The sequence below is a fragment of the Dermatophagoides pteronyssinus genome, unplaced genomic scaffold (assembly GCF_027571235.1).
Source record: "Dermatophagoides pteronyssinus isolate colony J.1.1.1.1 unplaced genomic scaffold, Derpt_VIB-CSIC_2022.12 sq0003, whole genome shotgun sequence".
Taxonomy (NCBI): Eukaryota; Metazoa; Arthropoda; class Arachnida; order Sarcoptiformes; family Pyroglyphidae; genus Dermatophagoides; species Dermatophagoides pteronyssinus.
The window spans coordinates 2,568,609-2,591,943 of record NW_027461527.1 but is presented as its reverse complement, the minus strand read 5'-3'; the positions used below and the strand labels follow the sequence as shown (position 1 = coordinate 2,591,943).

General features: G+C 26.4%; 2 protein-coding genes across 2 annotated transcripts in view; one reads left to right on the top strand and one right to left on the bottom strand.

Moving 5' to 3' along the window:
- The window catches only part of nAChRbeta1 (nicotinic acetylcholine receptor beta1), a 52,369-nt gene extending 32,708 nt beyond the window's left edge, over positions 1-19,661 (top strand). The window contains exons 2-9 of the mRNA XM_075825221.1: positions 4,278-4,414; positions 6,025-6,069; positions 6,274-6,383; positions 6,760-7,199; positions 12,503-12,970; positions 13,113-13,447; positions 18,382-19,027; positions 19,100-19,661. Coding sequence (XP_075681336.1) covers positions 4,278-4,414; positions 6,025-6,069; positions 6,274-6,383; positions 6,760-7,199; positions 12,503-12,970; positions 13,113-13,447; positions 18,382-18,546 — 1,700 coding nt within the window. The 3' untranslated portion in view covers positions 18,547-19,027; positions 19,100-19,661. The remainder of the gene's footprint in view (positions 1-4,277; positions 4,415-6,024; positions 6,070-6,273; positions 6,384-6,759; positions 7,200-12,502; positions 12,971-13,112; positions 13,448-18,381; positions 19,028-19,099) is intronic.
- A 1,644-nt stretch (positions 19,662-21,305) lies between these two features.
- Positions 21,306-22,422, bottom strand: LOC113793614 (transmembrane protein 222-like). Its single transcript, XM_027343663.2, has 3 exons — positions 21,932-22,422; positions 21,745-21,875; positions 21,306-21,671 (listed from the first exon to the last, which is right to left on the bottom strand). Exons 1-3 carry the CDS (start codon positions 22,232-22,234, stop codon positions 21,578-21,580), a joined length of 528 nt encoding a protein of 175 aa, XP_027199464.2. The 5' UTR covers positions 22,235-22,422; the 3' UTR covers positions 21,306-21,577.
- Between the last annotated feature and the right edge of the window lie 913 nt (positions 22,423-23,335).

Genomic DNA, 23,335 nt, shown 5'->3' with positions numbered 1-23,335 from the left:
AAGAATTCCTACTTGTTCAATCAACAATAAAACACCACAATAGTTTTAGTTGTTCATTGCTAACGGCATATTTATACATTTTTTTTGTTCCTGTATCACAAAGTCCAACATTGTGAATAATTTCATTTCATTTCATTTGATTTTATATACACTTTCAGTTGTTGGTTGATTGGTTTCGATATTGATGTTTGAACGATGTTTTCGGATTTCGTTTTTTTCGTTTTTGAGGAAAAAATCAGAAAACTTTGATTTTTTTTCACTCAGTCGATCTTAAATTCTCTTATTGGCAGAATAATAACAGTTTTTCCCCCCATTAGAATTCATATTTTCATATTTTCATTGGTTAACACTTACCCCCTCCATCCATATTCGTATTACAACCCTCGAAAATCTGCATTGAATAAGCAAGCAAAATTTGATTCAAACATCATTTCAAAAAAAAAAATTGAGTTAATTTAAAAAAAAACATGTAAAATTTTTCCACTAACTCATTCATTTCACATCCATTATTTAGAATAATAATAATAAATTTTTTTCTGATGCAGCAAAAAAAAATAGATGTTGTGATTTGCCTGACAAATGTATTTTCATTTTCATTTTCATTTTTTTTGTTGCCTCTGTCTTTTGCCATTTGGATCTGGATTTTTTTTTTCGTTGTACAACTTTTCAATATCATTGAAAACATGTTAGGTCGAATGAACAACAAACTAACTAGCACAGACACACAGAAAGAGAGAAGAAAAAAAACAGAATCCGGTCATCATCTGCAAACGACTACAATGATTTGCATTCTAAACCATGTCCATGAGAAAACAAAACAAAAAAAACATATCAGAATATCAAGCATATTCTTTTGGTTTAATTATAAATTCATCGTACAAATGGACATTTTATGGATAATAATAATAATTTGTTGTTCATCAGACTTGAACAACAACAACAACAACAATTGTTCAGTCGCTGGTGATCCTGTGTTTTTTTTTTTTTTTTTTTTTTGGTGGAAATAACGAGAAATTTTGAAACATCTGGAATTTGTTTTTTATTTTGGAAAAAAACAGTGAAAAAAAATTAATAATAAATTCAATTTGATATAAATAGATTTTGAACTCAAAATTTGATGAATATTTTTTTTTTCTTTGCCTTCGTCGTTGAATCCTCTCTCTCTCATATTGAACTCTTCAAACTTTCAAATTTTTTTTTTTATTCGTTGTTGGTTATTTGTTGTCATCGTTTGTATCAATCGATTGATACTGACAATACCGGAAGATAGATTGGTAAAGAAGATTAAGGCAACAGAATTATTATTATTATTAGATTCATTCATGTGGATCGAGTTCATCGTTGCTGATCATGGTTAAATAAAAAAATATAGAGAAAAAAAAAAGTTTAAAATTTTAAAGTTTTTTTTTCTTGGTTTCTTCCTCCCCCCTTTCAAACATGATCAACAACAACAACAACAACAACAACAAACGTATAATCATTCAAACATTATATCTTTATATTTAGTTTTCTTTCATCGACTTTCATCACCAGTTTTATCTTGAATTTTTTTTTTTTTTTTGCTTCCATTTTCAAAGCTCAATATTATTTACTACCAAATGGGATGATTGCCATAGAATATTTACAGGGAGGGAAGAAACGATTCTGTTTGAAAAAAAACTAAAAAAAAAAAAAATTTGGAAAAAAAAGATATGTGATGAATACGTGATTGTTTTTGACAATGAGAACTAACAACAACAACAACATTCTTTAGCATCCTTCCACAAAAAAAAAAAAAATTTTTGTTTCATCAATGGTTTTCTTTTGCCACCAGAAAAAAACTCAGGATAAAAAAGATCCGTTAGATAGATTTTCCAAACAAACAAACAAAAAAAAAAAACGAATGGTTTTCCAATGAAAAAAGATAGTCAGGAAAAAAAAATTGCCACCAATGTTATAGTTTGGGTTGTTGATTCATTTATTCATTCATTCATTCATTCATTCAAAATTTGATGTCTATCTATCCATATTTATGTGTGCGTGTGTTATCTATGTGTTTTTTTGTTTTTGTTTGACGGTTGAAACCGTTATTCGGTTATTCGTTTTTCTCTATTTTTTTCGGGCGATCGAATGAAAACAAAAAACAAACAAAAAAATAAATAAATAAATCGCTTTTAATGATAAAAAACGAAAAAATATTTATAACAAAAAAAAATCTATCAATGATGCAACCTCCGACGAAAGCAGGAAAAAACATTTACAATTTTCTGGTTCGTTGTGAATAAATAAACCATTTTTTTCGTTGTTGAAAGCATTCGCTTATCATTAGAATTCTGGCAAAACTGAAAAAAGTGAAGAAAAGAAACTCTTAAATAAAATTAAGTTTATTAATTTCGTTTTTTGTTTTGTTTCAATTCTTGTTTCCATATAAAATGTATTCATTGATTTCATCAAAGAAAAAAATTCTATGTAATAAGAAATGTGATGCAGATGTTTGTTTTCTCAAAATGGTTTTTTTTCGTTTTGGTGAAAAATATATAGTGCATTCATGATGATGATGATGAATCGATTCTTCATTAAATCATCAAGAATTAGCTTTTTTTGATCAAAAAAATTCTTCAATTATTTTTGTTGCCTACTTTATTGGAGTGAAAATTTCTTTGTTTGTTTGTTTTTGTTTTTGTTTTTCACAAATCAAAGTCATTGTTTATTGTAAAAACGAAATGAAAATGGAATGAAAATCAATACCATCGATCCAAAATAATATTCTACTGTATTGTGAATTAATTTGTTCCAAACAAAATAAGGTAAAGAAAACAAATTTTGCAAGTAGCGCCATCTTGTCATCCAACTTAACTAATGATAATTTTTTTTTCTGTTTGGTAATTTTATTTAAAACACAAAATTAATCTTGTGTTTCAAATTACATAATTATTTTAAAAAAACAAAAAGTTCAATTCTTTGGTTGAATTCTTTCACATTCTGTTTGTATTGTTTCTAATATTCTCTTAGCAATAATAACAATGTTAAAAATAAATCCGATATGTTTATTTTTTTTTTCGTTGAGAATTTAATTTCTTTAATGAGAAACATACACACACATATATTTTGGAAATAAATATTAAATTTCATCAACAACAAAAAAAAATCAATATTATTTTGTTGTATTTTCAATTTGTTGATTACATGTTTTGGTCTGATGGAAAAGAAAAAACAACAAAACAAATCGAATCGACAGTTGATACTGACAGTATGAAAATTTGAAAAAAAAACAATATTTCAAATAAGGTAATATGATATGGTTGGATTTTTTTCATTTGAAGATGATTGAAAACAAAACAAAACAAAAAGGTGATAACAATATCAACACACACACACACACGCATCTTTTACTTTTTTAAAATTAAAAAATACAGAGTTTTATCCGAAAAAATTATTTTTGTTTTTAGAATTCCAGAAAAAATTTTCGGTGAAAAAAAAGAAAGTTTTCAACTTGTCAATCGGTGGAGTTGTTATTAATGTGAATAAAAGCAAGAAAAAAAACGGAAGAAATTTGATTTTCAATTTTGATTCTAAAGTTTTTTTCTTGAGTAATTTTTCATTCCATCTTTTTCTCTGGAAAAACACCTTAACAGTTTGGGAAAAAAAAACAGAACCATACAAGGTTTCAATTTCTAAACAGGTTTAGTAGGTGTTAATTCATTCAATTTTCAACCATTTCCATTCATTATTTCTATTTCATCCACCTACCCTTTTACTAGAAAAAAAATAATTTACATTTACTATCAACAAAAAAAAAACAACAGCAGCATAAAATGAATATTTTTAATGTTGGCTACATGCAGAATTGCCAAAAAAAACAACACTGCAGAGCGACAGAACTTGTGAAATTAAAAAAAAAAATGAAAAAAAAATGAATCAAAAATAAACTGAGATTCAGTTGAAGGGAAGAAAAAAAGTTTCAAAGAAAAGTAAAATTCTTTATTTTTCGTTTCATTCAAAAAAAACAAAAACCTGTTTATGAGGAAAGAAAGAAGGAAAATTTTACCGAATGAATTGAATTGAATAAACTGAATGGAAATTTCTTTTTATAAAACAAAAATCAAAACTTGTTAGAAATACGTGTATTTTTTTCATTTCAAACAAAAATAATAACATTTTTTTCCTATTTTTTTTATCGTTTCTTTTTATCCATTCCGGTAATATGCGATTGAACAACAACAACAACAATCGTCAACAACAAACGAAACAATCAACCAACAACAATGAACATCCAAAAAAAAAATCCATATGTACAGTCAATTGTTCGGAAGATGAAGAACGCCTTGTTCGCGATCTATTTCGTGATTACAACAAACTAATTCGTCCTGTCAAACTTATCAATGATAGTGTCAAAGTAAATGTCAAATTACAATTTGTACAATTGATCAATATTGTAAGTATTTTCTTTTTTTCTTTTTCTTTTTTTTTGTAGCTATTTATTATTAATTTATGATATAATAATAATAATAATTTAATATTCCATTGACATATTATATAATAAGATGATATATATCTTGTATTTGAATAATAATAACAACAACAATGACATTGAAAATGATTGTAATCGAAAAGAAAAGAGAAAACGAAAACGACAACAATTCAGTAAAAAAAGGGAAACAAACATGTTCTTGTTTTTTTCATTGTCATTCTTATATTAAATTTCAACAACAACAACAATAATGAACAATTAGGTTGTTTTGTTTTGTTTGTTGTTCAATTCTTTCAATTTTTTTTTCTAAATACAAAAACTATTGGATAGGAATGTTTTTGTTGCGAAATAAAAAAAAACGCTAAAAATCAATCAACAAAATGAAATTCATAGTAAACAAGGATCGATGAACGCAGATGTATGGATGCGGATGGAACAACCAACAAACAAAAAAAGACGAACAAAAAAACGAAAAAATTCATTCGTAATCCAGATTTTCGAAAATTCTTTACAATTAATCACATAAATGAATTGTAGAATTTTATCATCATTTCTTATGAGAAAATAAGAAAGAAACGAACATTTTCTTCATTCTGTTTCCAATAATTTTCATCTGACCATTATGACAGTATTAATTCCAAACGAATAAAAAAAAATCCTCACAGTTCAATTAGATTTATTACATTCGGTCAAGACCTAGTATATCTATTTAGTATATCTAGTTTAGTCCAGAAAATGAATAACAAAACATTACAATTCAATATTTTTGGGAGGGGAAAAAAAGCCGATTTAGTCGATTAAGCCGGGTTCGATTTTGTGTTAGTCGTTGTTGATCATTTGTTTTCTTTTCTACTTTTTTGTATCGTTGATTCTGTATTGCGAGAATTTCACTAGAAAAAAAGTGCTTTTGGATGAACTTGATGAACTAGAAAAGAAAAACATTCAAGTACCAAATGACCGAATACCCGATGGCCATTGGAAGAAGAAGAAGAAAAAAATCCATGCCTTTTTTTCTCCAATGAAAAAGGCAAACACTTAAACGATAGTGAAGAAAATATTAGATAAATAAAATTTGAGAACAGAAAATACATTCATTCCATCCAACAAATTGAATAATTTTCATTTTCAATACTTGAATGATTCTTATCACATTTAGTTTTGTCACCAATCATTATTGATTACAACACGACGACAACTGCAATGATGATGATAATAATAGCAAACAAACAAATGAACGATATCATCAATGATGTTCATTTGTTAGTAGTTAGTATCATCATCATCATGGCTATTGCCTGAAGTCAAAATAATAAACATGGAAACAAACAAACAAACAAACAAAACAACATTTTTCTTTCACTTGAATTCACAATTCTGTTTTTATTTTCTTCAAAAAAAAAACATTTTTTTTTCAATAAATAAAATGTTTCAATCACAATATTTCATTCGAATGTAGAACAAGATATTTGCCTTTTTCCATAACTAACACTTAATAATAATTTCATTTCATTTCATTTTTTTTTTCATTTTCAATATTTTCATTGCAAAACCAAAAAAAAAACAAAAACAAACAGAATGAAAAAAGTCAAATAATGACTTCGAATGTATGGATTAATTTGGTATGTGTAATTTTGGAAAAAAAAGAAGTACAATTTATGATGAACATTTTCATTTATTTTGTTTTTTTTCCCACATCGAAAACTAATTCCAAAATTTCCTACGGCTTATGAATGATTGTGGTTCCAATCTTCTTTCTTCTTTTTTATTTTATTTAATGAAATTATTCATTCAATTTCAATTCATTTATTGATTAAAAATGATAGCGATGGTTTGACTATCAACTCACATGGGATCCAGCAGATTATGGTGGTATCACTGTATTACAACTACCGCCGGATAAAATTTGGAAACCGGACATCGTACTATTTAATAAGTATGGTGGATTTTTTTTTCTCTCTATACATTTCAATCAGATTTTTTTTTTGTTTTGTTTGTTTGTTATTTTCATTCGTTTTTACTGTTTTATATATCGATAGTTTATTTAGTTAACTTTTTTTTTATTGGCAAGCAACGATGATGATTTAATTTCAATTGAATTGTAACACAATTATACTAATCATATTTATTTTTCTATTTCTCTTTTCTCCTCGTTCTCTCTTCGTTTTGTTTTTTTTGACTGATTTCCGTATTTCATTTTGATTGTGTGGTTTATGAATCAATCTTCATTTCATTCATTTTCGTTTCTAAAATAAAAATAAAAATAATAAAATTTATTTCGGAAAATGATGAACGAATATATAAAAAAACAGTGCCGACGGTAATTACGAAGTTCGTTTCAAATCAAATACCCTTTTATCATATAATGGTGAATTATTTTGGTTACCTCCGGCCATCTATCAAAGCTCATGCCAAATTGATGTTACATATTTTCCATTTGATCAACAACGTTGTGTTATGAAATTTGGTTCATGGACATTCAATGGTGATCAAGTGTACTTAGGTCTTATTAATGATCGTTATAGTGTTGATCTATCTGATTATTGGAAAAGTGGTACATGGGATATTGTTGATGTGCCTGCATATATTAATGTTTATAATAATTCAAAATATGGTAAACCAACCGAAACGGATATATCATTCTATATAACATTAAGACGTAAAACTTTATTCTACACTGTCAATCTAATATTGCCTACAGTATTAATATCATTTCTATGCATATTAGTATTCTATTTACCATCTGAAGCCGGTAAGTCTCTCTCTCTCTCTCTTTTTCCATTTCTAATTAATTAATAAATATATTTTACTTTTTTTTATATTAATTACAATCTCTAATTTATTTCTATTTTATTCATTAAATTTATTTTCTCTTGTTTTGGTTTGCTTGGTTTATTTGTGTGTGTGTGTTTGTTCACATTATAAAAGTCAATTTAATTTAGTTCATTATTATGTTGTTCAACATTGCTCGTTAAAATATTGTGTTCAGCGAATTTGAAATCTTTTTTTTTTTTTGTTTTTTTGTTTTAATCCTCTACCGACAGCCATCATCAAACACACACACACCCATATATAACTTAATTTTAAACCCAACCAATTCTTTGGTGGGTTTTGATTATTATTATTCACTCTATGGTATGGTTTGATTACCATCCAACCAATTTTTCACTTTCTCTCTCTCTCTCACTCTCTTTATTTCTCCAACAATCTTGGTTACCTTTTAATTAACTTTACTTTGACTCAATGAATCATATACTCCATAACGATAAAAAAAAACAGTACGCGTACAGAATTCTCAATTGTATGTGTATGTGTACCGGCAGTGTAGAATTTGTAACAGAATGATGAAAATTTTTTTTTCTTTGGTTAGTTTTTCTATGTTTGTTCTGTATAGTCCAATTTGATCAATTATTTATAAGAAAAGTTTAGATTTTCTTCTTTTTTTTTCTTGTCTCATTTTATTGTTAAGTGCAATGGGCGTCTTTGTTCAAATGATTTCTTTTGCCGTTGCCGTTGTTTTTGTTATGTGACAATATTTGCCAACTACGAACAAATGAATGATTGTTTTTTGGCATAAAATACAAATAAAAAGTAATGAATAATAATAATTATTTAACATCATCATTTACAAAACAACAACGTTAAATATTTGAATTGAATGAAAATCTTATTCAATTTGTCAAATATGCTTTTTTTGGAGGGGGAAAAAAAAGTAAACTGATTTGATTAACATTCGATATATGATGGTACATCATCATCGACATCATCATAATCATTTGTATTCCATAGATGATCGTAACAGAAAAGTAGTTTTTTTTCTTCATTTCAACTTTATGTTTAAGTTGGATAAAACAAAATTTATAAACTTTATTTTATTTTTTTTTTGGTCTGTGATGTTTGGTGAACATTATTATTTTCTTTTTGATGAAAAGATGATCTTACATCATGTGAAACACACACGCACACAGTTCTTTTTTTTTTGGTGTTGAATTTTGGATTCGATCGATCATTTCTTTCTTTCCTTTCTTTCTTTCATTTTTGTTCGTCTATATAGAAAATTTATATTCAAAGAAATTTTTCAATCGATTCAAATTTTATGAAGCTTTATTGAGATTGTATTTTGTATGTACGATGCATGAATAATAATGAAATTAATAATTTTTTCTTCATCATCACCATCATCATCACCGTCTTCGACAATGAACCACAAATAAGCAGATTGGATCATTGAAAACAAAAATCTATGATCATCTTTTCTTCCATCTAAAAAAAAATATCCATAGAAAATTTATTATTATTTTTTGATAATAAATATTTTTTTAAAAAATTGAAAAATTTGTAAAAAAAAAATTAGGATACAAAGAAAATTCCTGGAAAGAAATATGCAGAAAATCTTTTGAAGAAAATGATGGTCATTATATTCTGAATTCTGGTTTGTTTATGGATGTTTTTTTTTGTGTGTGTGTGTGAAAATTAATATCAAATTTTATCATTATCATCAAAAAATGAAAATAAAAAATTATAATGATGATTACACATAGTGATTATCATCGAAAATCTAAAATATTTTTTTAAAAACCAACAAAATGTATTGTATGGTAAGGAATTCTAAACACGAAATCATTCATTGATGAACATTTTATTGATGGATAGATGATGGATTGTTCTATTTGTGTTCCCATTTATGGATCTATGATGATGATGATGATGATGATATCAACACTTTTTTGGATATGGAGCACTTTATATGTATGTTGTATATCATTATAGTCATCGAAATATATGATTTTTCTTTGGATTCGATGGGAACCAAAAAAAAAAAAAGAAAATCAAATTCAAATCGATTTGAATAATCTTTCGAAAATATGAAAATCATCCAATCTTTTCCAATGGTGAAATGGATTTTTTCTCCATTGAAAACTGATTTATTTATTCTCGATCAAACTTGAACATTAAAAAATAATTTTGTTGTTTTTCTCTTCTCACTGGTTTGGAATACCATTAGTCATTTTATCAACATTTATAAATGAAGCCATATCATCATCATTCTCGTCATACATTTATTATGATGATGTGAAGAAGAAAAAAATAATAATTTGTCAGAGCAAAGAATTTCATTTTTTTTCTTGGCTTATTGGATTTTTTTCGTCGTTGTTGTTGAAAATAATAAGGCAAAAAATCAAAATAATTTTACGTTTGATCCATTTCGGATATAACCAATTCGAACCAAACTGAAAAAAAAACATTCGATCATTATTATTGAATGATATGAATTTCTTTGTATGTATGTATCAAGTGGCTGTAGATGAAGCCAACAAAAAAATAAATCTTTGTTCATTTTGATTACAAGAAAGTATAAAAAAAAAGATGACTGGCGATATGTGACAAATTCAATGTTGTTGTTGTTGTTGTATTGAGGCTATATTGATATTTTTCCATGCAATTCAATCGATATTATTCAACGTCATCGATTTGATGTTGAAAATTTCTTTTCCTTCTTATTCTTCATTGAATAATATTCTCTCTCTATATTCTTCCAACAATATGTATTCGACAAAGTAAGCGAAAATGAAACTGATTTATTATATTTAGATTTAATATAAAAAAGAAAGAAAGAATAAGAAATCCATTCGTCGAATATTCGTCTGTCATTCATTCATCGTTCTGATTGCTTTTCATTTTCATTTTTTTTCGATTCACTTTTTTTTCTATATTATCGATATATGATGATGTATGATACATTCTTTTTACGCTTCCATATTTCAATGAAATCAATGATTTACTAGCATTTTTTTTATATTTCCAATTATGATTGAACAGAAACAAAAATAATCCAAATCCATATAGAATTCCTAGGAAAAACGATAAACATTATCCTTTTGTTTCATGTTTTTTCTGTCTGTTTAATTTTTAACTTGTGTTAAATTTACACACACACACACACACACACACAATCAATATGTTTCGAATTCTTTGGAATTTACTATTTTACTTTAATTCTTCATTCGGTTTCATTTAATGAGAATTAAAACATCCAATATTACACACTGGAAACAAAAAAAGAGATAATTCCTTCTCTCACATTTTTTTTTATATTTCGTCATTTACCATCATTCACTAATTTCTCATTTTTTTTCTTTCGCTGTTTAGATGTGTGAAAAGAAAACAAAAAAAAAACTTTTATTTCGTTTTTATTTTTCCTCTCGATCGCATATTCTCATCATTTCAAATAATAATAATAATAATAATAATAATAATAATAATAATAATAATAATAATAATAATAATAATAATAATTTTCGTTTTCGTTTTGACGAGAAGAATTTTTTTTCCACTATAAACGAAACCGTTTTTTCAAGCGTAAAAATGAATTGTTTTTTTTTTATAGAATCTTCTTTCATAGAAACATATTATGCAGTTGATGTTGATGATGATAGTATATACCTGTGGTGATATATAACGAACAGCAATCAAACAGGAAAAAAATATAACTGAATTTATTCTTTATGCCTGAATTGAACAATGTTAAGTAACCATAAATGAATAATAATAATTGTAATTGGTAAATGAAAAGAGATGAATAAAAAAAATAAAATAATTTGCATATATTCCTATTATTATGTATGCATACAGGGTGTTTGAAAAGTTATTAAACAATTTTCACATTCCTACTTATCATTTTTTTCTGTTTTGTTTGCAAGCATTCTGTATGAAAAAAATGGAAAGATTCTGTATGATGATGATGATGATGATGATGATGAGAAAATGTTTTTTAATGAATAATCCATACTTATGTATACTTTAATGGAAACATTTACGAGAAAAATAATAAAAACTTTCTCAGTATCCAAAATATACAGAATATGAATGAAAATTGAACAAGAAATAAAAACAGAAGCAAATTAATGTATGATGATGATGATGAAAAAATTAAGTAAATTACATTTGACTTGTTTCTCTCTTTTTTTCAGTCTGACTATCTGTTCATTACATTATCGTTGCTGTTGTTTTGATTTTTCTTTATCATCTTTAATAATTTGAATAATTTTTTTGTTGTTCATTTAATGTTTCCAGGTGTACCAGCAAATAAACAAACAAAAAGTCTAAACAAAAAAAAATCTTATATAATTTTATGTCATTTTATCTGTTTCTGTTTTTTGTTTTTCGTTTGCATATTGTTGTTTTGTTCAGGGTTTGATTTGGTTATAATTTGGCTTGTAGAATATTTACATCAAGTCAAAATTGATGATGATGACACAGACGCTCAATTCAGACACACACACAATCACACAAGCATCTGGAAAGTGTTCCAAAATTCTGTTATATTCTTGGGTAATGATAATTATGATTATGATAATAACATTTGGTTGGTTGGTTGGTTGGTTGCCTTTTTTTTTGATTCTGTTGTTGGAAAAAAGCTTATATTCATCGCTTGGTTGGTCGATGTAATTTTGTTTTTTATTTATTTATTTATTTCATGGTGAAAGTTTTTTTTTTGTTTTTATCATCTCACTTGTATTCAAATTTTCAAAATATATATTTCAGTGCATATTCAGAAGAAAATAAAATGAAAATTTTCTAGTTTGTTTTTTGTCTGTGTAAATCTGGAATTTGAAATGAATTATATTTTTGTAACGAATGTCCAGGTATGGTTTAATTATATTGGTCCAAAGCCAAAAAATCTTGAAAAAAACTGAAAATTTTCTCATTTTTCCATCTGGATAACAGCAACAGCAAACAAAAAACAGTAGAATCTATTCCTATTTCATTCTATTAATTCTCTTTAATTTTTTTTTGTATGTTTTTCGTATGATAATAATAATAATTTCATACCAAATCAACACTGTATACAGTGAATATATAATAACTAACTGGTTATAATAATCTGTTTTCATGTTTGTGTGTGTGTCTGTTTGTGTGTTTATGCATGTGAAAATGATTTAAATTAATTAACCGCAAACTTTGTTTTGTATTTTATCTTGTTTCTACTACTACTTATTGTTTAGTTGATTATAATTCATTAATTATAATTATAATTTTTATTTTATTTTTCAGGCGAAAAAGTAACGCTTGGTATTTCAATTTTATTGGCATTGGTTGTGTTCTTATTACTTGTATCAAAAATATTACCACCAACATCATTAGCGCTTCCATTGATTGCCAAATATTTATTATTTACATTCATTATGAATTGTATATCAATACTAGCCACTGTAATTGTAATTAATTGGAATTTTCGTGGTCCACGTACACATAAAATGCCCAATTGGGTACGGACAGTATTTCTTACATATTTACCTGCATTATTATTTATGAAACGTCCAAAAAAGACACGTTTGAGATGGATGATGGACATGCCTAATATACATCATCATTATCATCATTATCATCATCATCATCATCAACACCATCAACAACAACAACAACAACATCATTATCATCATCAAATGGGTGGCCAAACGGCCGATACTATCATACCATCATGCCTTAATACAGCTGCTGGTTCAAGTGCTGGACCGTCAGGTATATAATTATTATTGTTATTATTATTAAATATAAATGATCGATTGGTTGAATTTTCATATCAAATTTTTGTCAGAATATTCTTACTTATCTCAAATTTTTTTTTTTTTGCTTATTTATCATTTATATATTCCTGTCATAGACGAAGTGATCAGTGGAAATATATCACCAACTACCGTTCAACAACAACCACCATCATTAACAACCACAACTTCTACAGCTCAACGACATCATCCAAATTGTACAATTTCTGCTGTACATAATCAATCGAACTTTCATAATCAACCGCCATTATTACAGCCTCATCAACATCATCATCATCATCATAATCAAACATCATCAATGGATCAAGATATGATGGCCATCAGAGATAATGATAGTCTTGATTTATATTTTATGTCACCCGATGCATATCGTGCTGCCGAAGCAATCGAATTTATTGCCGAACATTTACGTAATGAAGATCAATATATACAAGTAAGTTTTTCTACTTTCGTTCAATCAATTTTTGCACATTGTGATGAATTTTCGACAAAGTTGATTAAATCTATGAAAAAAAAATCAGCAACCAAAACAAAAAAACCACTGAACTTTATTTTATTTTAATCTCTAATCGAATCAAAATGAAAAAAAAATTCTGCTGGGTGTTTCGAATAGAAAAAACGCCTATGCTGTTGTGTCAACGTTTCTTTTGTACTGAAAAAACATACAAGCCATTATTTTTTTTTCATTTTAAATTATTATTATTTTTTTCTTCTTTTCATCTAAAGTCTCCATTCTTTTTTCTTTCTCTTTTCATTTTCATTTTCATTTTGGGTGAATTCTTGTCAACTTAAGAAAAAAATAATCAATAACGACAGGACTGATTTCAATCAATAACATCCACACACACACACACACACTCGCAAACTACACAGCTCTACAGTAGTGCCCAGAGAATTTTTCGTCGTTGTTGTTGTTGTATTCTTGAAAAATTCGTTTCCGATCATTTCTTTTCTATTTGAAGTTTTCCATTGTATACTACTATAGATTATGGGTTCGTTTGGAAACGAAAAAAAGGGGAACACCAAAAAAAAAAAAAAAAAAAAGAATCGGTTGTAAATCAACTGTATAGGATTCTTATTCGAAAGTCATAATATAAAAAAATAAAGTTGGTTTTCATGTTAGTTTTTTTTCGTTGAAAAAAAGTGTCGCATTGATTTTTTTTTTTTTTTGTTGAAACACGATATTCACGAATTTAAAATTTATCCATTGCCTATGTTGTTTATATATTTTTTTTTTTTTTTTTTTTTTTAAACGTTTATCCGAAATTTCGGATATTCACGTCAAATAAAAATTTTTAAAATTAATTTTAAAATTTAAAAAGAAAGTGTGTGTAGATGTGTGTAAATATGTTTACAAAGTAATTTGAATTTTGTGTATGTCTGTTTATTATGTTGTTTATATATCGAATGTTTTGAGTATAATTTGAACCCTTCAGGAGAATTTTTTGTTGTTGTTGTTGTTGAGAAACTTTAATTCAATTTCATTTCATGAGTGCATGTTTGCATAGATCTTCAATTGAGCCAATAAAAGGAAAATTTTTTCGTTTCTTGGATTCGTTTTTTTTTCTTGTTATTTTGTTTTGTTTTTAGTTCTGGAAATCATTGTGGTGATGATGTTATTATCATTATTATTTATGATTGGAAAATGGGGGAACAACAACAACAACAAAATTTTTGAAAGACCATCATCTAAGAGAGAGAGAGAGAGGACATTTCAATAAATAACCAAAAAACGATCATCATAATGATCATGATGATGATCGTCATCATCGATTTTGATGATAATATTATCATCAAACGTTCAATGTTGAATAACAACGATATTCCATTTTTTTCAATGGAAAATAAATAAATAAATTGAAATTCATTTTAGCAAATATATCTGTTTTATTCTTTCTTTAGATTCACTGTTTCATTCTTATTTGATTGGTGTTTTTTTTCTGTCTGTCTGTGTGTGTGGGCAATCTATTTTTTCCAAAGACCAATCAAGCAAGCCGTTTATCATTAAAGTAAAAAAAAAAAGTATTTCTGTGAAAAAAATACATTTTTCTTTCCAATTTCTCTTCAGTCATTCACAATTGGATAACTAAATTTTAAAATTCATTTCAATTGATTTTTCTTTCTTTCTTTCTCTTAATAATATTATTATATGGAACAATGAGCTTAGAAAGTCTCTTTTTTGCTTCCAATATTTGCATTGAATAAGTGTGTATGTTATGCATTGTGAATATATTTAGAATTTTTTTGAGTTTGTTGTTGTTGGTATTTTAGCCTAGATTTGCATTTGAGACACACATATGAATTCTGAATTGCCGGCAATTTAAATTATGTGTGTGTGTGTGTGATTGGCATCGTTTTTATTCTTGAATATAGCAAAAGAAAAAACTTTTCTCTCTCTCTCTCTCTTACTTATCATTATTCTTCTTCTTGCTTCTTTTTTTTCAATATTAAGCCTGAAGGAAATGGATTGAAGTGGAAAAAAGAAATAGCAAAAGAAAAAAAAATCCATTCAAATAGCCCCTAAGATTGGATTGATAAATCGATCAATCGTTTCAATCAAGATTTGTAATGTGTCACCCATCATTATCGATTTGGTAATTTTTCTTTTCTTTCTTTCTCTCTCTCACATACAGCCTCATTTTTTAAAGTCATTCAAATGAATTTTCTTCTTTTCTTTTTCTTTTTTTTTGGTTGATTAAAAAAAAAATATTATTTCGAGTGTGAATAAATTCAAATTGAAAAATTCATTGAATGAATGACATGTTTTCGATGAATGAATGAATGAATGAAAAAAGTTGAAAAAAATTCAATTCCATAAAATGTGTTTCAACATCATCATCATCAACAACAACAATTGACATGGCCAGAATATATTCAAAATTAAATACACAAACAAACAAAAAAAGTTTCACAATGACAAACAAACAAACAAACAAACGGATGATATATAGTTGGGTACACAGAACATTCCAAGATTTCAGCACAATTTCTTCATATACATAGGCCAATTCGTTTCGGATTTTTATTCTTCAATTCATTCAATATTGTCATTGTCATCATCATCATTATTCTATGTGTTTTGTGTGTGTGTGTTCGTTAGCCTGTTTGTTTTTCTACTTCATTTCAAACATTACGAAAAAAAAAATTATTTCGATAAAATAAAACGAATTTGATGGAGATAAATAATGAAAAAGAAAGAAAAAAAAAGTCGAATAATCAAAGTGATTCAATTCGTTGTCGTCGTCGTTGTTGTTGACTATGTTCGACGACTTTGCGTATTCCATCCGTTTGGTTTGATTGTCAGAATATTCCGTTTTTTTTTCAATTTTTCCTATCACTTGTTTTCTTTCATTTATTCATTCATTTATTCGGTTTGTTTGGTGACAAAGTTGACTTTGTCTTTCTTTGTTGTTGTTGTTGTTGTTTATTTGAATTTTTCTTCTTGTTTTTCTAGTCGATACACACACACACACTCTTTATCGATGTTTGTTTTTCATTCTTATATTTGCTATCTCTTTTTCTTTCTTTCTTCATTTTTTGATTCTTTTATCAATCAAACAATAAACAAAAATATGCTTAGTATTCATCGAATCAAACTTTTTGTTGTTGTTGTTGTTTGTTATTTACATTTCTTACTATACATCACAATAGTTTTAATCTTTGACAATTCATTTTCTCGTTGATTATGAATGAAATTAAATAGAATTCATTCTAAATATATCATATGGAAATTCTGTTGTATTGATTTTCTTAAAAATCTCATACATAAATCGAAGAAATTCATAGAAATGCTGCAACAAAATTTTCTTGTGAATTCTTGTTTGCGTCCACATCTCTCAATATTAACATCGTTATTGGATTCGCAACGTTTCTTTTTTTTGGAAATCAAAATTATTGTAAAGGAATTTATTCATATAAATGAATGGGAAAAAAACACATACATAATATTTGAAAACAGTTTGTTCAGTTACATTGCCGGAATTTGTCATATTATTATTATTATTATTATTTTGTTAAGAATTTCAAAGCAAACAAACAAACAAATAAAGATTCGATTCATTTTTGTTTCCATGGTCATGGTGAATATATAAAGAATTTTTCTGGAAAAAAAAATAGAAATCAAGGGGAAGAACAAAAAAGAAAAGAACTAAATATTTAAGCAGATGTATTTTTACACATTCCAATCTTCATTCATTCATTCATTCATTCATTCATTTAATATATTCTGATTGATTCTTTTATAACCGAAACACATCGTACAAATACATCGTTGATACATACTCGTTGCAAAAATATAAATACTAAGAATGAAATAAGGAAAGAAAAAATTGGTATTCATTCATAGAAAGAAAAACATTGACTGATTTTTTTCCTTTTTTTTTCTTTCGTTTGTTTGGTTGTTGGATCAAACTTTTATGTAAACAATAATTCTTTTTGATTCACTTGGAAATAGAAAAATTGTCCAAAGAAAATATATTTTTTTTCTCCTTCTTCTCTTAGTCTGTTACGAACAATGACTATCACACTAAATCATTCTTGAAGAAGAAGAAGAAAAAAACAGATCTATATGAATGATTTTGTCAACATCCAAAAAGGAAAATAAATAAATCCTATGAATTCTTGTTGTCAATATGTTTTTCTTATTATTCATTTATTTTCGAAACAAAATTAGGATAAAATGAATAAAATCAACATTTTCATCATTATGAACACAAAAACAATCAAAAATAATAATGAATGAATTTTAAAGATTGAAGAAATTTGATTCCAACCAGTATTTTTTCCCCTGTTGCTTGTTGATGATAGAATGATGGTAGAATTCCATCGTAATGACAGATGAAATTTTTCTTTGTAGTTGAAAATTTTTCACACTCAAATTTCAGTTTATTTTAAAAATAAAAAAACACTGAAAACGAAAAGAAAAATTCGTTTGATGTCTATGTAAATAGTGGAGAATTTGTTTTTTGTTTTGTTTCGTCAAGAAAAGTTTGAAAAAAAATTCAATTTTCAAATCAAAATTGATCAATTGATAATGACTATCACTACTGGGGATTGATGATGATGATGAAAATTTAATTTTCATTTGATTTGATTTGATGATTTTTGTTTTCAATTCCCAATACAGCATCCTGAATATATTAATTTGAATCATTGAAATTTTCATACCTTTAAACTAGGTTTTTTTCATAATTTTTTTTTGCTAATGAAAAATTCATTGTTTAAATATTGAATTTTTTTTGTTGTTGTTGAAAATTCAACATCTTTGTGTTTATCATCATTATTATTCTTACAGTATATTTTTTTCTAATTCTATTCATTTTTTTTGTTGAATTCCTTTTTTTCATCATGAACAAAAAAAAATTCTAGATTCGTGAAGATTGGAAATATGTAGCCATGGTGATAGATCGTTTACAATTATATCTATTTTTTGGTATTACATCATTCGGTACGATTGCCATATTATTGGATGCACCACATATCTTTCAACCGATCGATCAGGATAAAGTTATACAGGCAAATCTTCATGATTGAGAAAGATAGATTGGTATCAGCCACAATATTTGGTCAAATTTGTTTTGAATATTCAAATAAGAATTGAAATCAAAATCGAATATTTCATCTTTCTCTCACTCTCTCTTTTCATCTATCAATCGATTTTGAGATAAACAAAACACACAAAGAAAAAACGAAGCAAAAACTCTACATCTATTATCGCCAAAAATAATGATAATCATTCATTTTTTATCTTCTGGATTTGATTTGAATCAACTTAAACTCTACTTGATCATAATTGTCATTGTCATCATCATCATCAACATTGAATATTTAGGCTCATTCATCATCATTATTCGAACATTATTTTTCAATTCGTTTACAGTTTTTTTTTTTGTTTTGTTTTCCGTTTCGCTATTTTTACACTTTACCTAACATGGTATGAGCTTCAAATTATCATCGACGTAACGTTTTTTTTATTTAAATTTTGGCTAATAGTGATTTGTATATATCATGAAAGGTTGGTAAACTATTCAATGCAGATTTTTGTTTGTCTTTTTTGCTAATATGATTTTAATTTCTTTTATTTTAGACATTTGAAATATACATGAAAACAGAACGAAGAAAAAATAAACAAAACGAAACGAAAAACATCGACAAAAAAATGCATTAGGGCTCAAACTTGGAACGAATATTGTAGTGGGGAAAAAAACATTTTCAAATCTGTTGTTTGTTGGCAATGGCAATGTCAACGATGATGATGATGATGATGATTTTCCCGTTTACCTCTTTTTGTTTCTCTCATGAAGACAACAACAACGACCACGCTCAAATAGATTTTTTCTTCAACTTTCATCCGAATTTATCAACATGAATTTTTAGTTTAAAATATTCCGGATGTTGACAAATGAAATTATTTTGAATTGTTCAGTTATTTTTTTCCCTTGTTGTTGTAAATGAATAACATTTTTCTTTTCTTTCTTTACCCTTCCCATTCTCTTATTTTTTTTAAACAAAAACAAAGCTCAACAATCCATTGGTTAAGATGAGAGTAAAAAAAAATTCTTAGATTTCTTTTCTAAATTCAATGTTTAAAAACAAAAAACTAAATGAATGAATGAATGAATGAATCATTAAATTATGTTAAAAATTCATTTTTATTGTCCATGTTTTTGGCATGGAATTTGTACAGCTTTAAAACAAAATGTTCAAATAAAATAAAAACATCAGACAAAAAAAAATTATGACATTTTACAATTTTATTCTTTTCGGTTTGTTTTTTTTATTCTTGTTGTTTACCATCGTTGTTGTTGTTGTTTTTTTTCTGGCCGATTTTTTTTCCAGTAACAAAAATTAATATCAACACCATGGTTCAAAAAAAATTTTAATGTTTCTATAACAACAACAACGTAATGTCATTATTGTCAGAATAAAATGAAAGAAAAATAACTTCAGATGAAATTTTTAATTCATTTCTATCAACATTATCATCAAGAGAAACAAAACAAAAAACAAAAAATGGATGCAAAAACGAAATGAATAACCAAAAAAATGTTTGCTTCTTTTTCTATACAAACCAAAACCAACGATATCAAATGAAACTAAACATTGATTATCATCACATACCAAATCTAGAATTTATGAAAGAAAAATGATTATTTGAAATTCTTTTTCTTCAGAAACTGAATGACAAAAAAAAGGAATTCATTTATTCATATAAAAACAGACCAAATGAAAAATGAAATGAAATGTTGGCTCCACTGCATATCATTTTTTTTTTTTTTTGGAAATTTTCTTTCTCTCGCTTCAAATCAATCACCACAATATGAATGAAATGTTTGTTGTTGTTGATGATTTTAATGTTTAAATTACTAAGCTCAAAGACAATGATAATGACAACAACAACAAAATATTTTTGGCAAACAAATTTACAATGATCATAGTTATCATTTAAATGTTATCAAAAAGAGAGAAAGAGAAAATTGAATGTTGATTGAATGATACTTCAATGAGAAAATATAATGATAAATGATTTCCGATGACCGAGTGTTACATTATCATCATCATCATCATCAAAAGATTTTTACGTTGGGTTGTTTGTTTTTCATCTGTATTTTTTTTTCTTGGCAATTTTTCATTCTGTTTTATATTGTTACCGTAAAAACAAAATAGAGAACTAATTCATTTCAAACATCTCAATATGTCAATAGCAGAACTTATTGATAAATCAATGGCTAAAAAACATTCAAACAACCATGAACAGATACGCAGGAAAAAAACATCAGTATTGACCATCAACATCATCATAATTCATATATTTATATTAACCATTCTCATTTGGGAATTGGTTTTTTTCCAGTGAATTTTATTTTTAAACTTGCTTTTAAAAATAATAATAATTTATCAATGCTAACAATTTGTTTGTAAACAAAACAAAAAAAAGCATTATAAATGAAAAATTTGAATATACGTTTTGAACAAAACTTTCATCTATAACTGTCGGTTGGTACATTTATTCAATTTTTCATTTTGTAAGAATGAGAAAAAAAAGAAATTCCGTAAACGACAAAAATTCGGACAAATCATTATTATCATTTACAGTAAAAAATATTGAAGAATGAATGAAAAAACCTTCAAGATTTTGTTGAAACGTTAACGGAAATGGACACACATTATTGAAAATCAAATCATGATTCGATCCATCATTGTAACATATCAAATCTAATGCAAATTTTATAAATTTTAATATATTTTGAATGTTTATTTATTTATTTACAAAAAAAAGTAAAAATCTTCACAAATATTTATGCAAAAATGATTATGATATTAATATTCTGTTATAAATTGACGGAAAAATTGTCTTCTTGTTTTTGTTTTTCATTTGGTCGCTTAATTCGGAAAAACTTGTTGTCGGTTGTTAGTATAAATTAAATAAAAACATTGAAAAAAATGGACGAATAACAATTATCAAAGAAAATAAGAGATTGGTTGAATTGATGAATTAATCAATGAATATTGCTCGAATAGGTTCCATCACATCAATCAAAAATGGATAAGGCCAATGTATAGTTTATTTATGTGCCATATTTGAAAACAGTGACAATGAAACGATAATTGCCATCATAATAAAGAACGGTAACCAGGATTTGAGAAAAGCATAAAAACTAATTTAAATTTTTTCCAAAAGAATAATTTTTAAATTAAAAAATTAGTTGAATTTATAATAATAATTCTTACCTTATATATTTACAATTATAAGTAAAACGAAAAAACGTTTTGACCATATTATGATTCGATTCACCATTATAACTCATCAAATTCAATGCTGTTCCGACATGTGAATGACAATTGTCCCAACAAAGATAATGCTAAGAATCAGTTTAAAAATTAGAGAAATTTAATCTAGAAAAAATTGTATTTTTACCATTCTTTTGCAATAAATTTTGGATGCTTTGTCCACACCTTCATCCCAGCCATTTGTACCATTTTCGGCTAGATTTGGATCTAATTGCCAATATTTAGTTGGATTTCCAAATGCCATATTACCTTCGGCGACAAAATAAGGGCCAGCAAAATCACGTATTATGCCACGTGATGTGGCGATACCCATATGACCAATCAATGGTATTAACCAGGTTATAACCGGTATTGGTGTCCAAACAATACAATATGGATAACGGTTTTGATTTGTATCGATTTCAAAATTTTCTTCACATTCTTCAGCCATTGTTTTGTATTAATCAATGAAGAATTGATTTATAATTATTATCATTACAATAAATAGGTGGCAGATTAAACTTTTTATCAAACGATTGAAATTAATCAACAAAACAAATTGAAAACAAATATTTATAAATAAAATCTGATGATTCTGTATTCGGCAAAACAACTCGTTGTATTTTGACATGTTCAAACTCGTTGGGTAGAAATAGGTATTTATAGTTTCGAATATTATGCCGCCGAATTTTTTTCGAAAAAAAAATTTTATGATTCAAAAATAGAAACTATAAATATCGAATGGATTTTATTAGATACTGAATCTTATCATTTTCAGTTATCATTGATGCTATATAAAAAAACAAATAAATAAATACTTAAATCAGCAATTGTGTTCAAACATAAGCGCGCACACACTCACAATACACAACAAAATAACTTGTTTGATTGAAAACAGGTTGAAATCCTTGAAAATAATAAGTTGAATTTAAATTCGATCGTACAACATATACAAGCAAAAAATCCCATTGGAATAATTATGAGAATTTCGAAAATTGTTGAAATTCAAGATTGAGATGTACGTATAAATGAAAATACTTTGAAATATGACGTCGTAACAAACAAACAAAAAAAAAATCCCAATTATCAGCAATTCAGCTGACCAAAAGAGTTGGATGCCTTGTTTTTTTTCTGATATATCTCACATAAAAGATAATACTTTAATTACTTATAGGTTATTTTGTTTTTATCGAAATTTGTTTACAACAACAACAACAGCTACATAATGAAAGAGAAAATCATCGTAATAAAATCTAATAGTGTCGTTTTTGATTGGCTCCACTGATAATGATAATGGAAAAAAATGCAATAAATCGATTCAATCAGAAATCATTAAACATCATTACGAATTTAATTATTTTATGAAAATGGTAGAATTGAACATTTTTGTTTTAAAATAGCCGAAAATAGTTTTATAGAAAAAAAAACATTTTTCCATTATCATCTCAATTCGTATTAATTCTTAATGATATTGCGGTTGTGTATAGTAGCCACTGTTAATATTCAGTATTTTGATGGATTTAAAAGAATTGACAAAGATGGAAAATAAAGA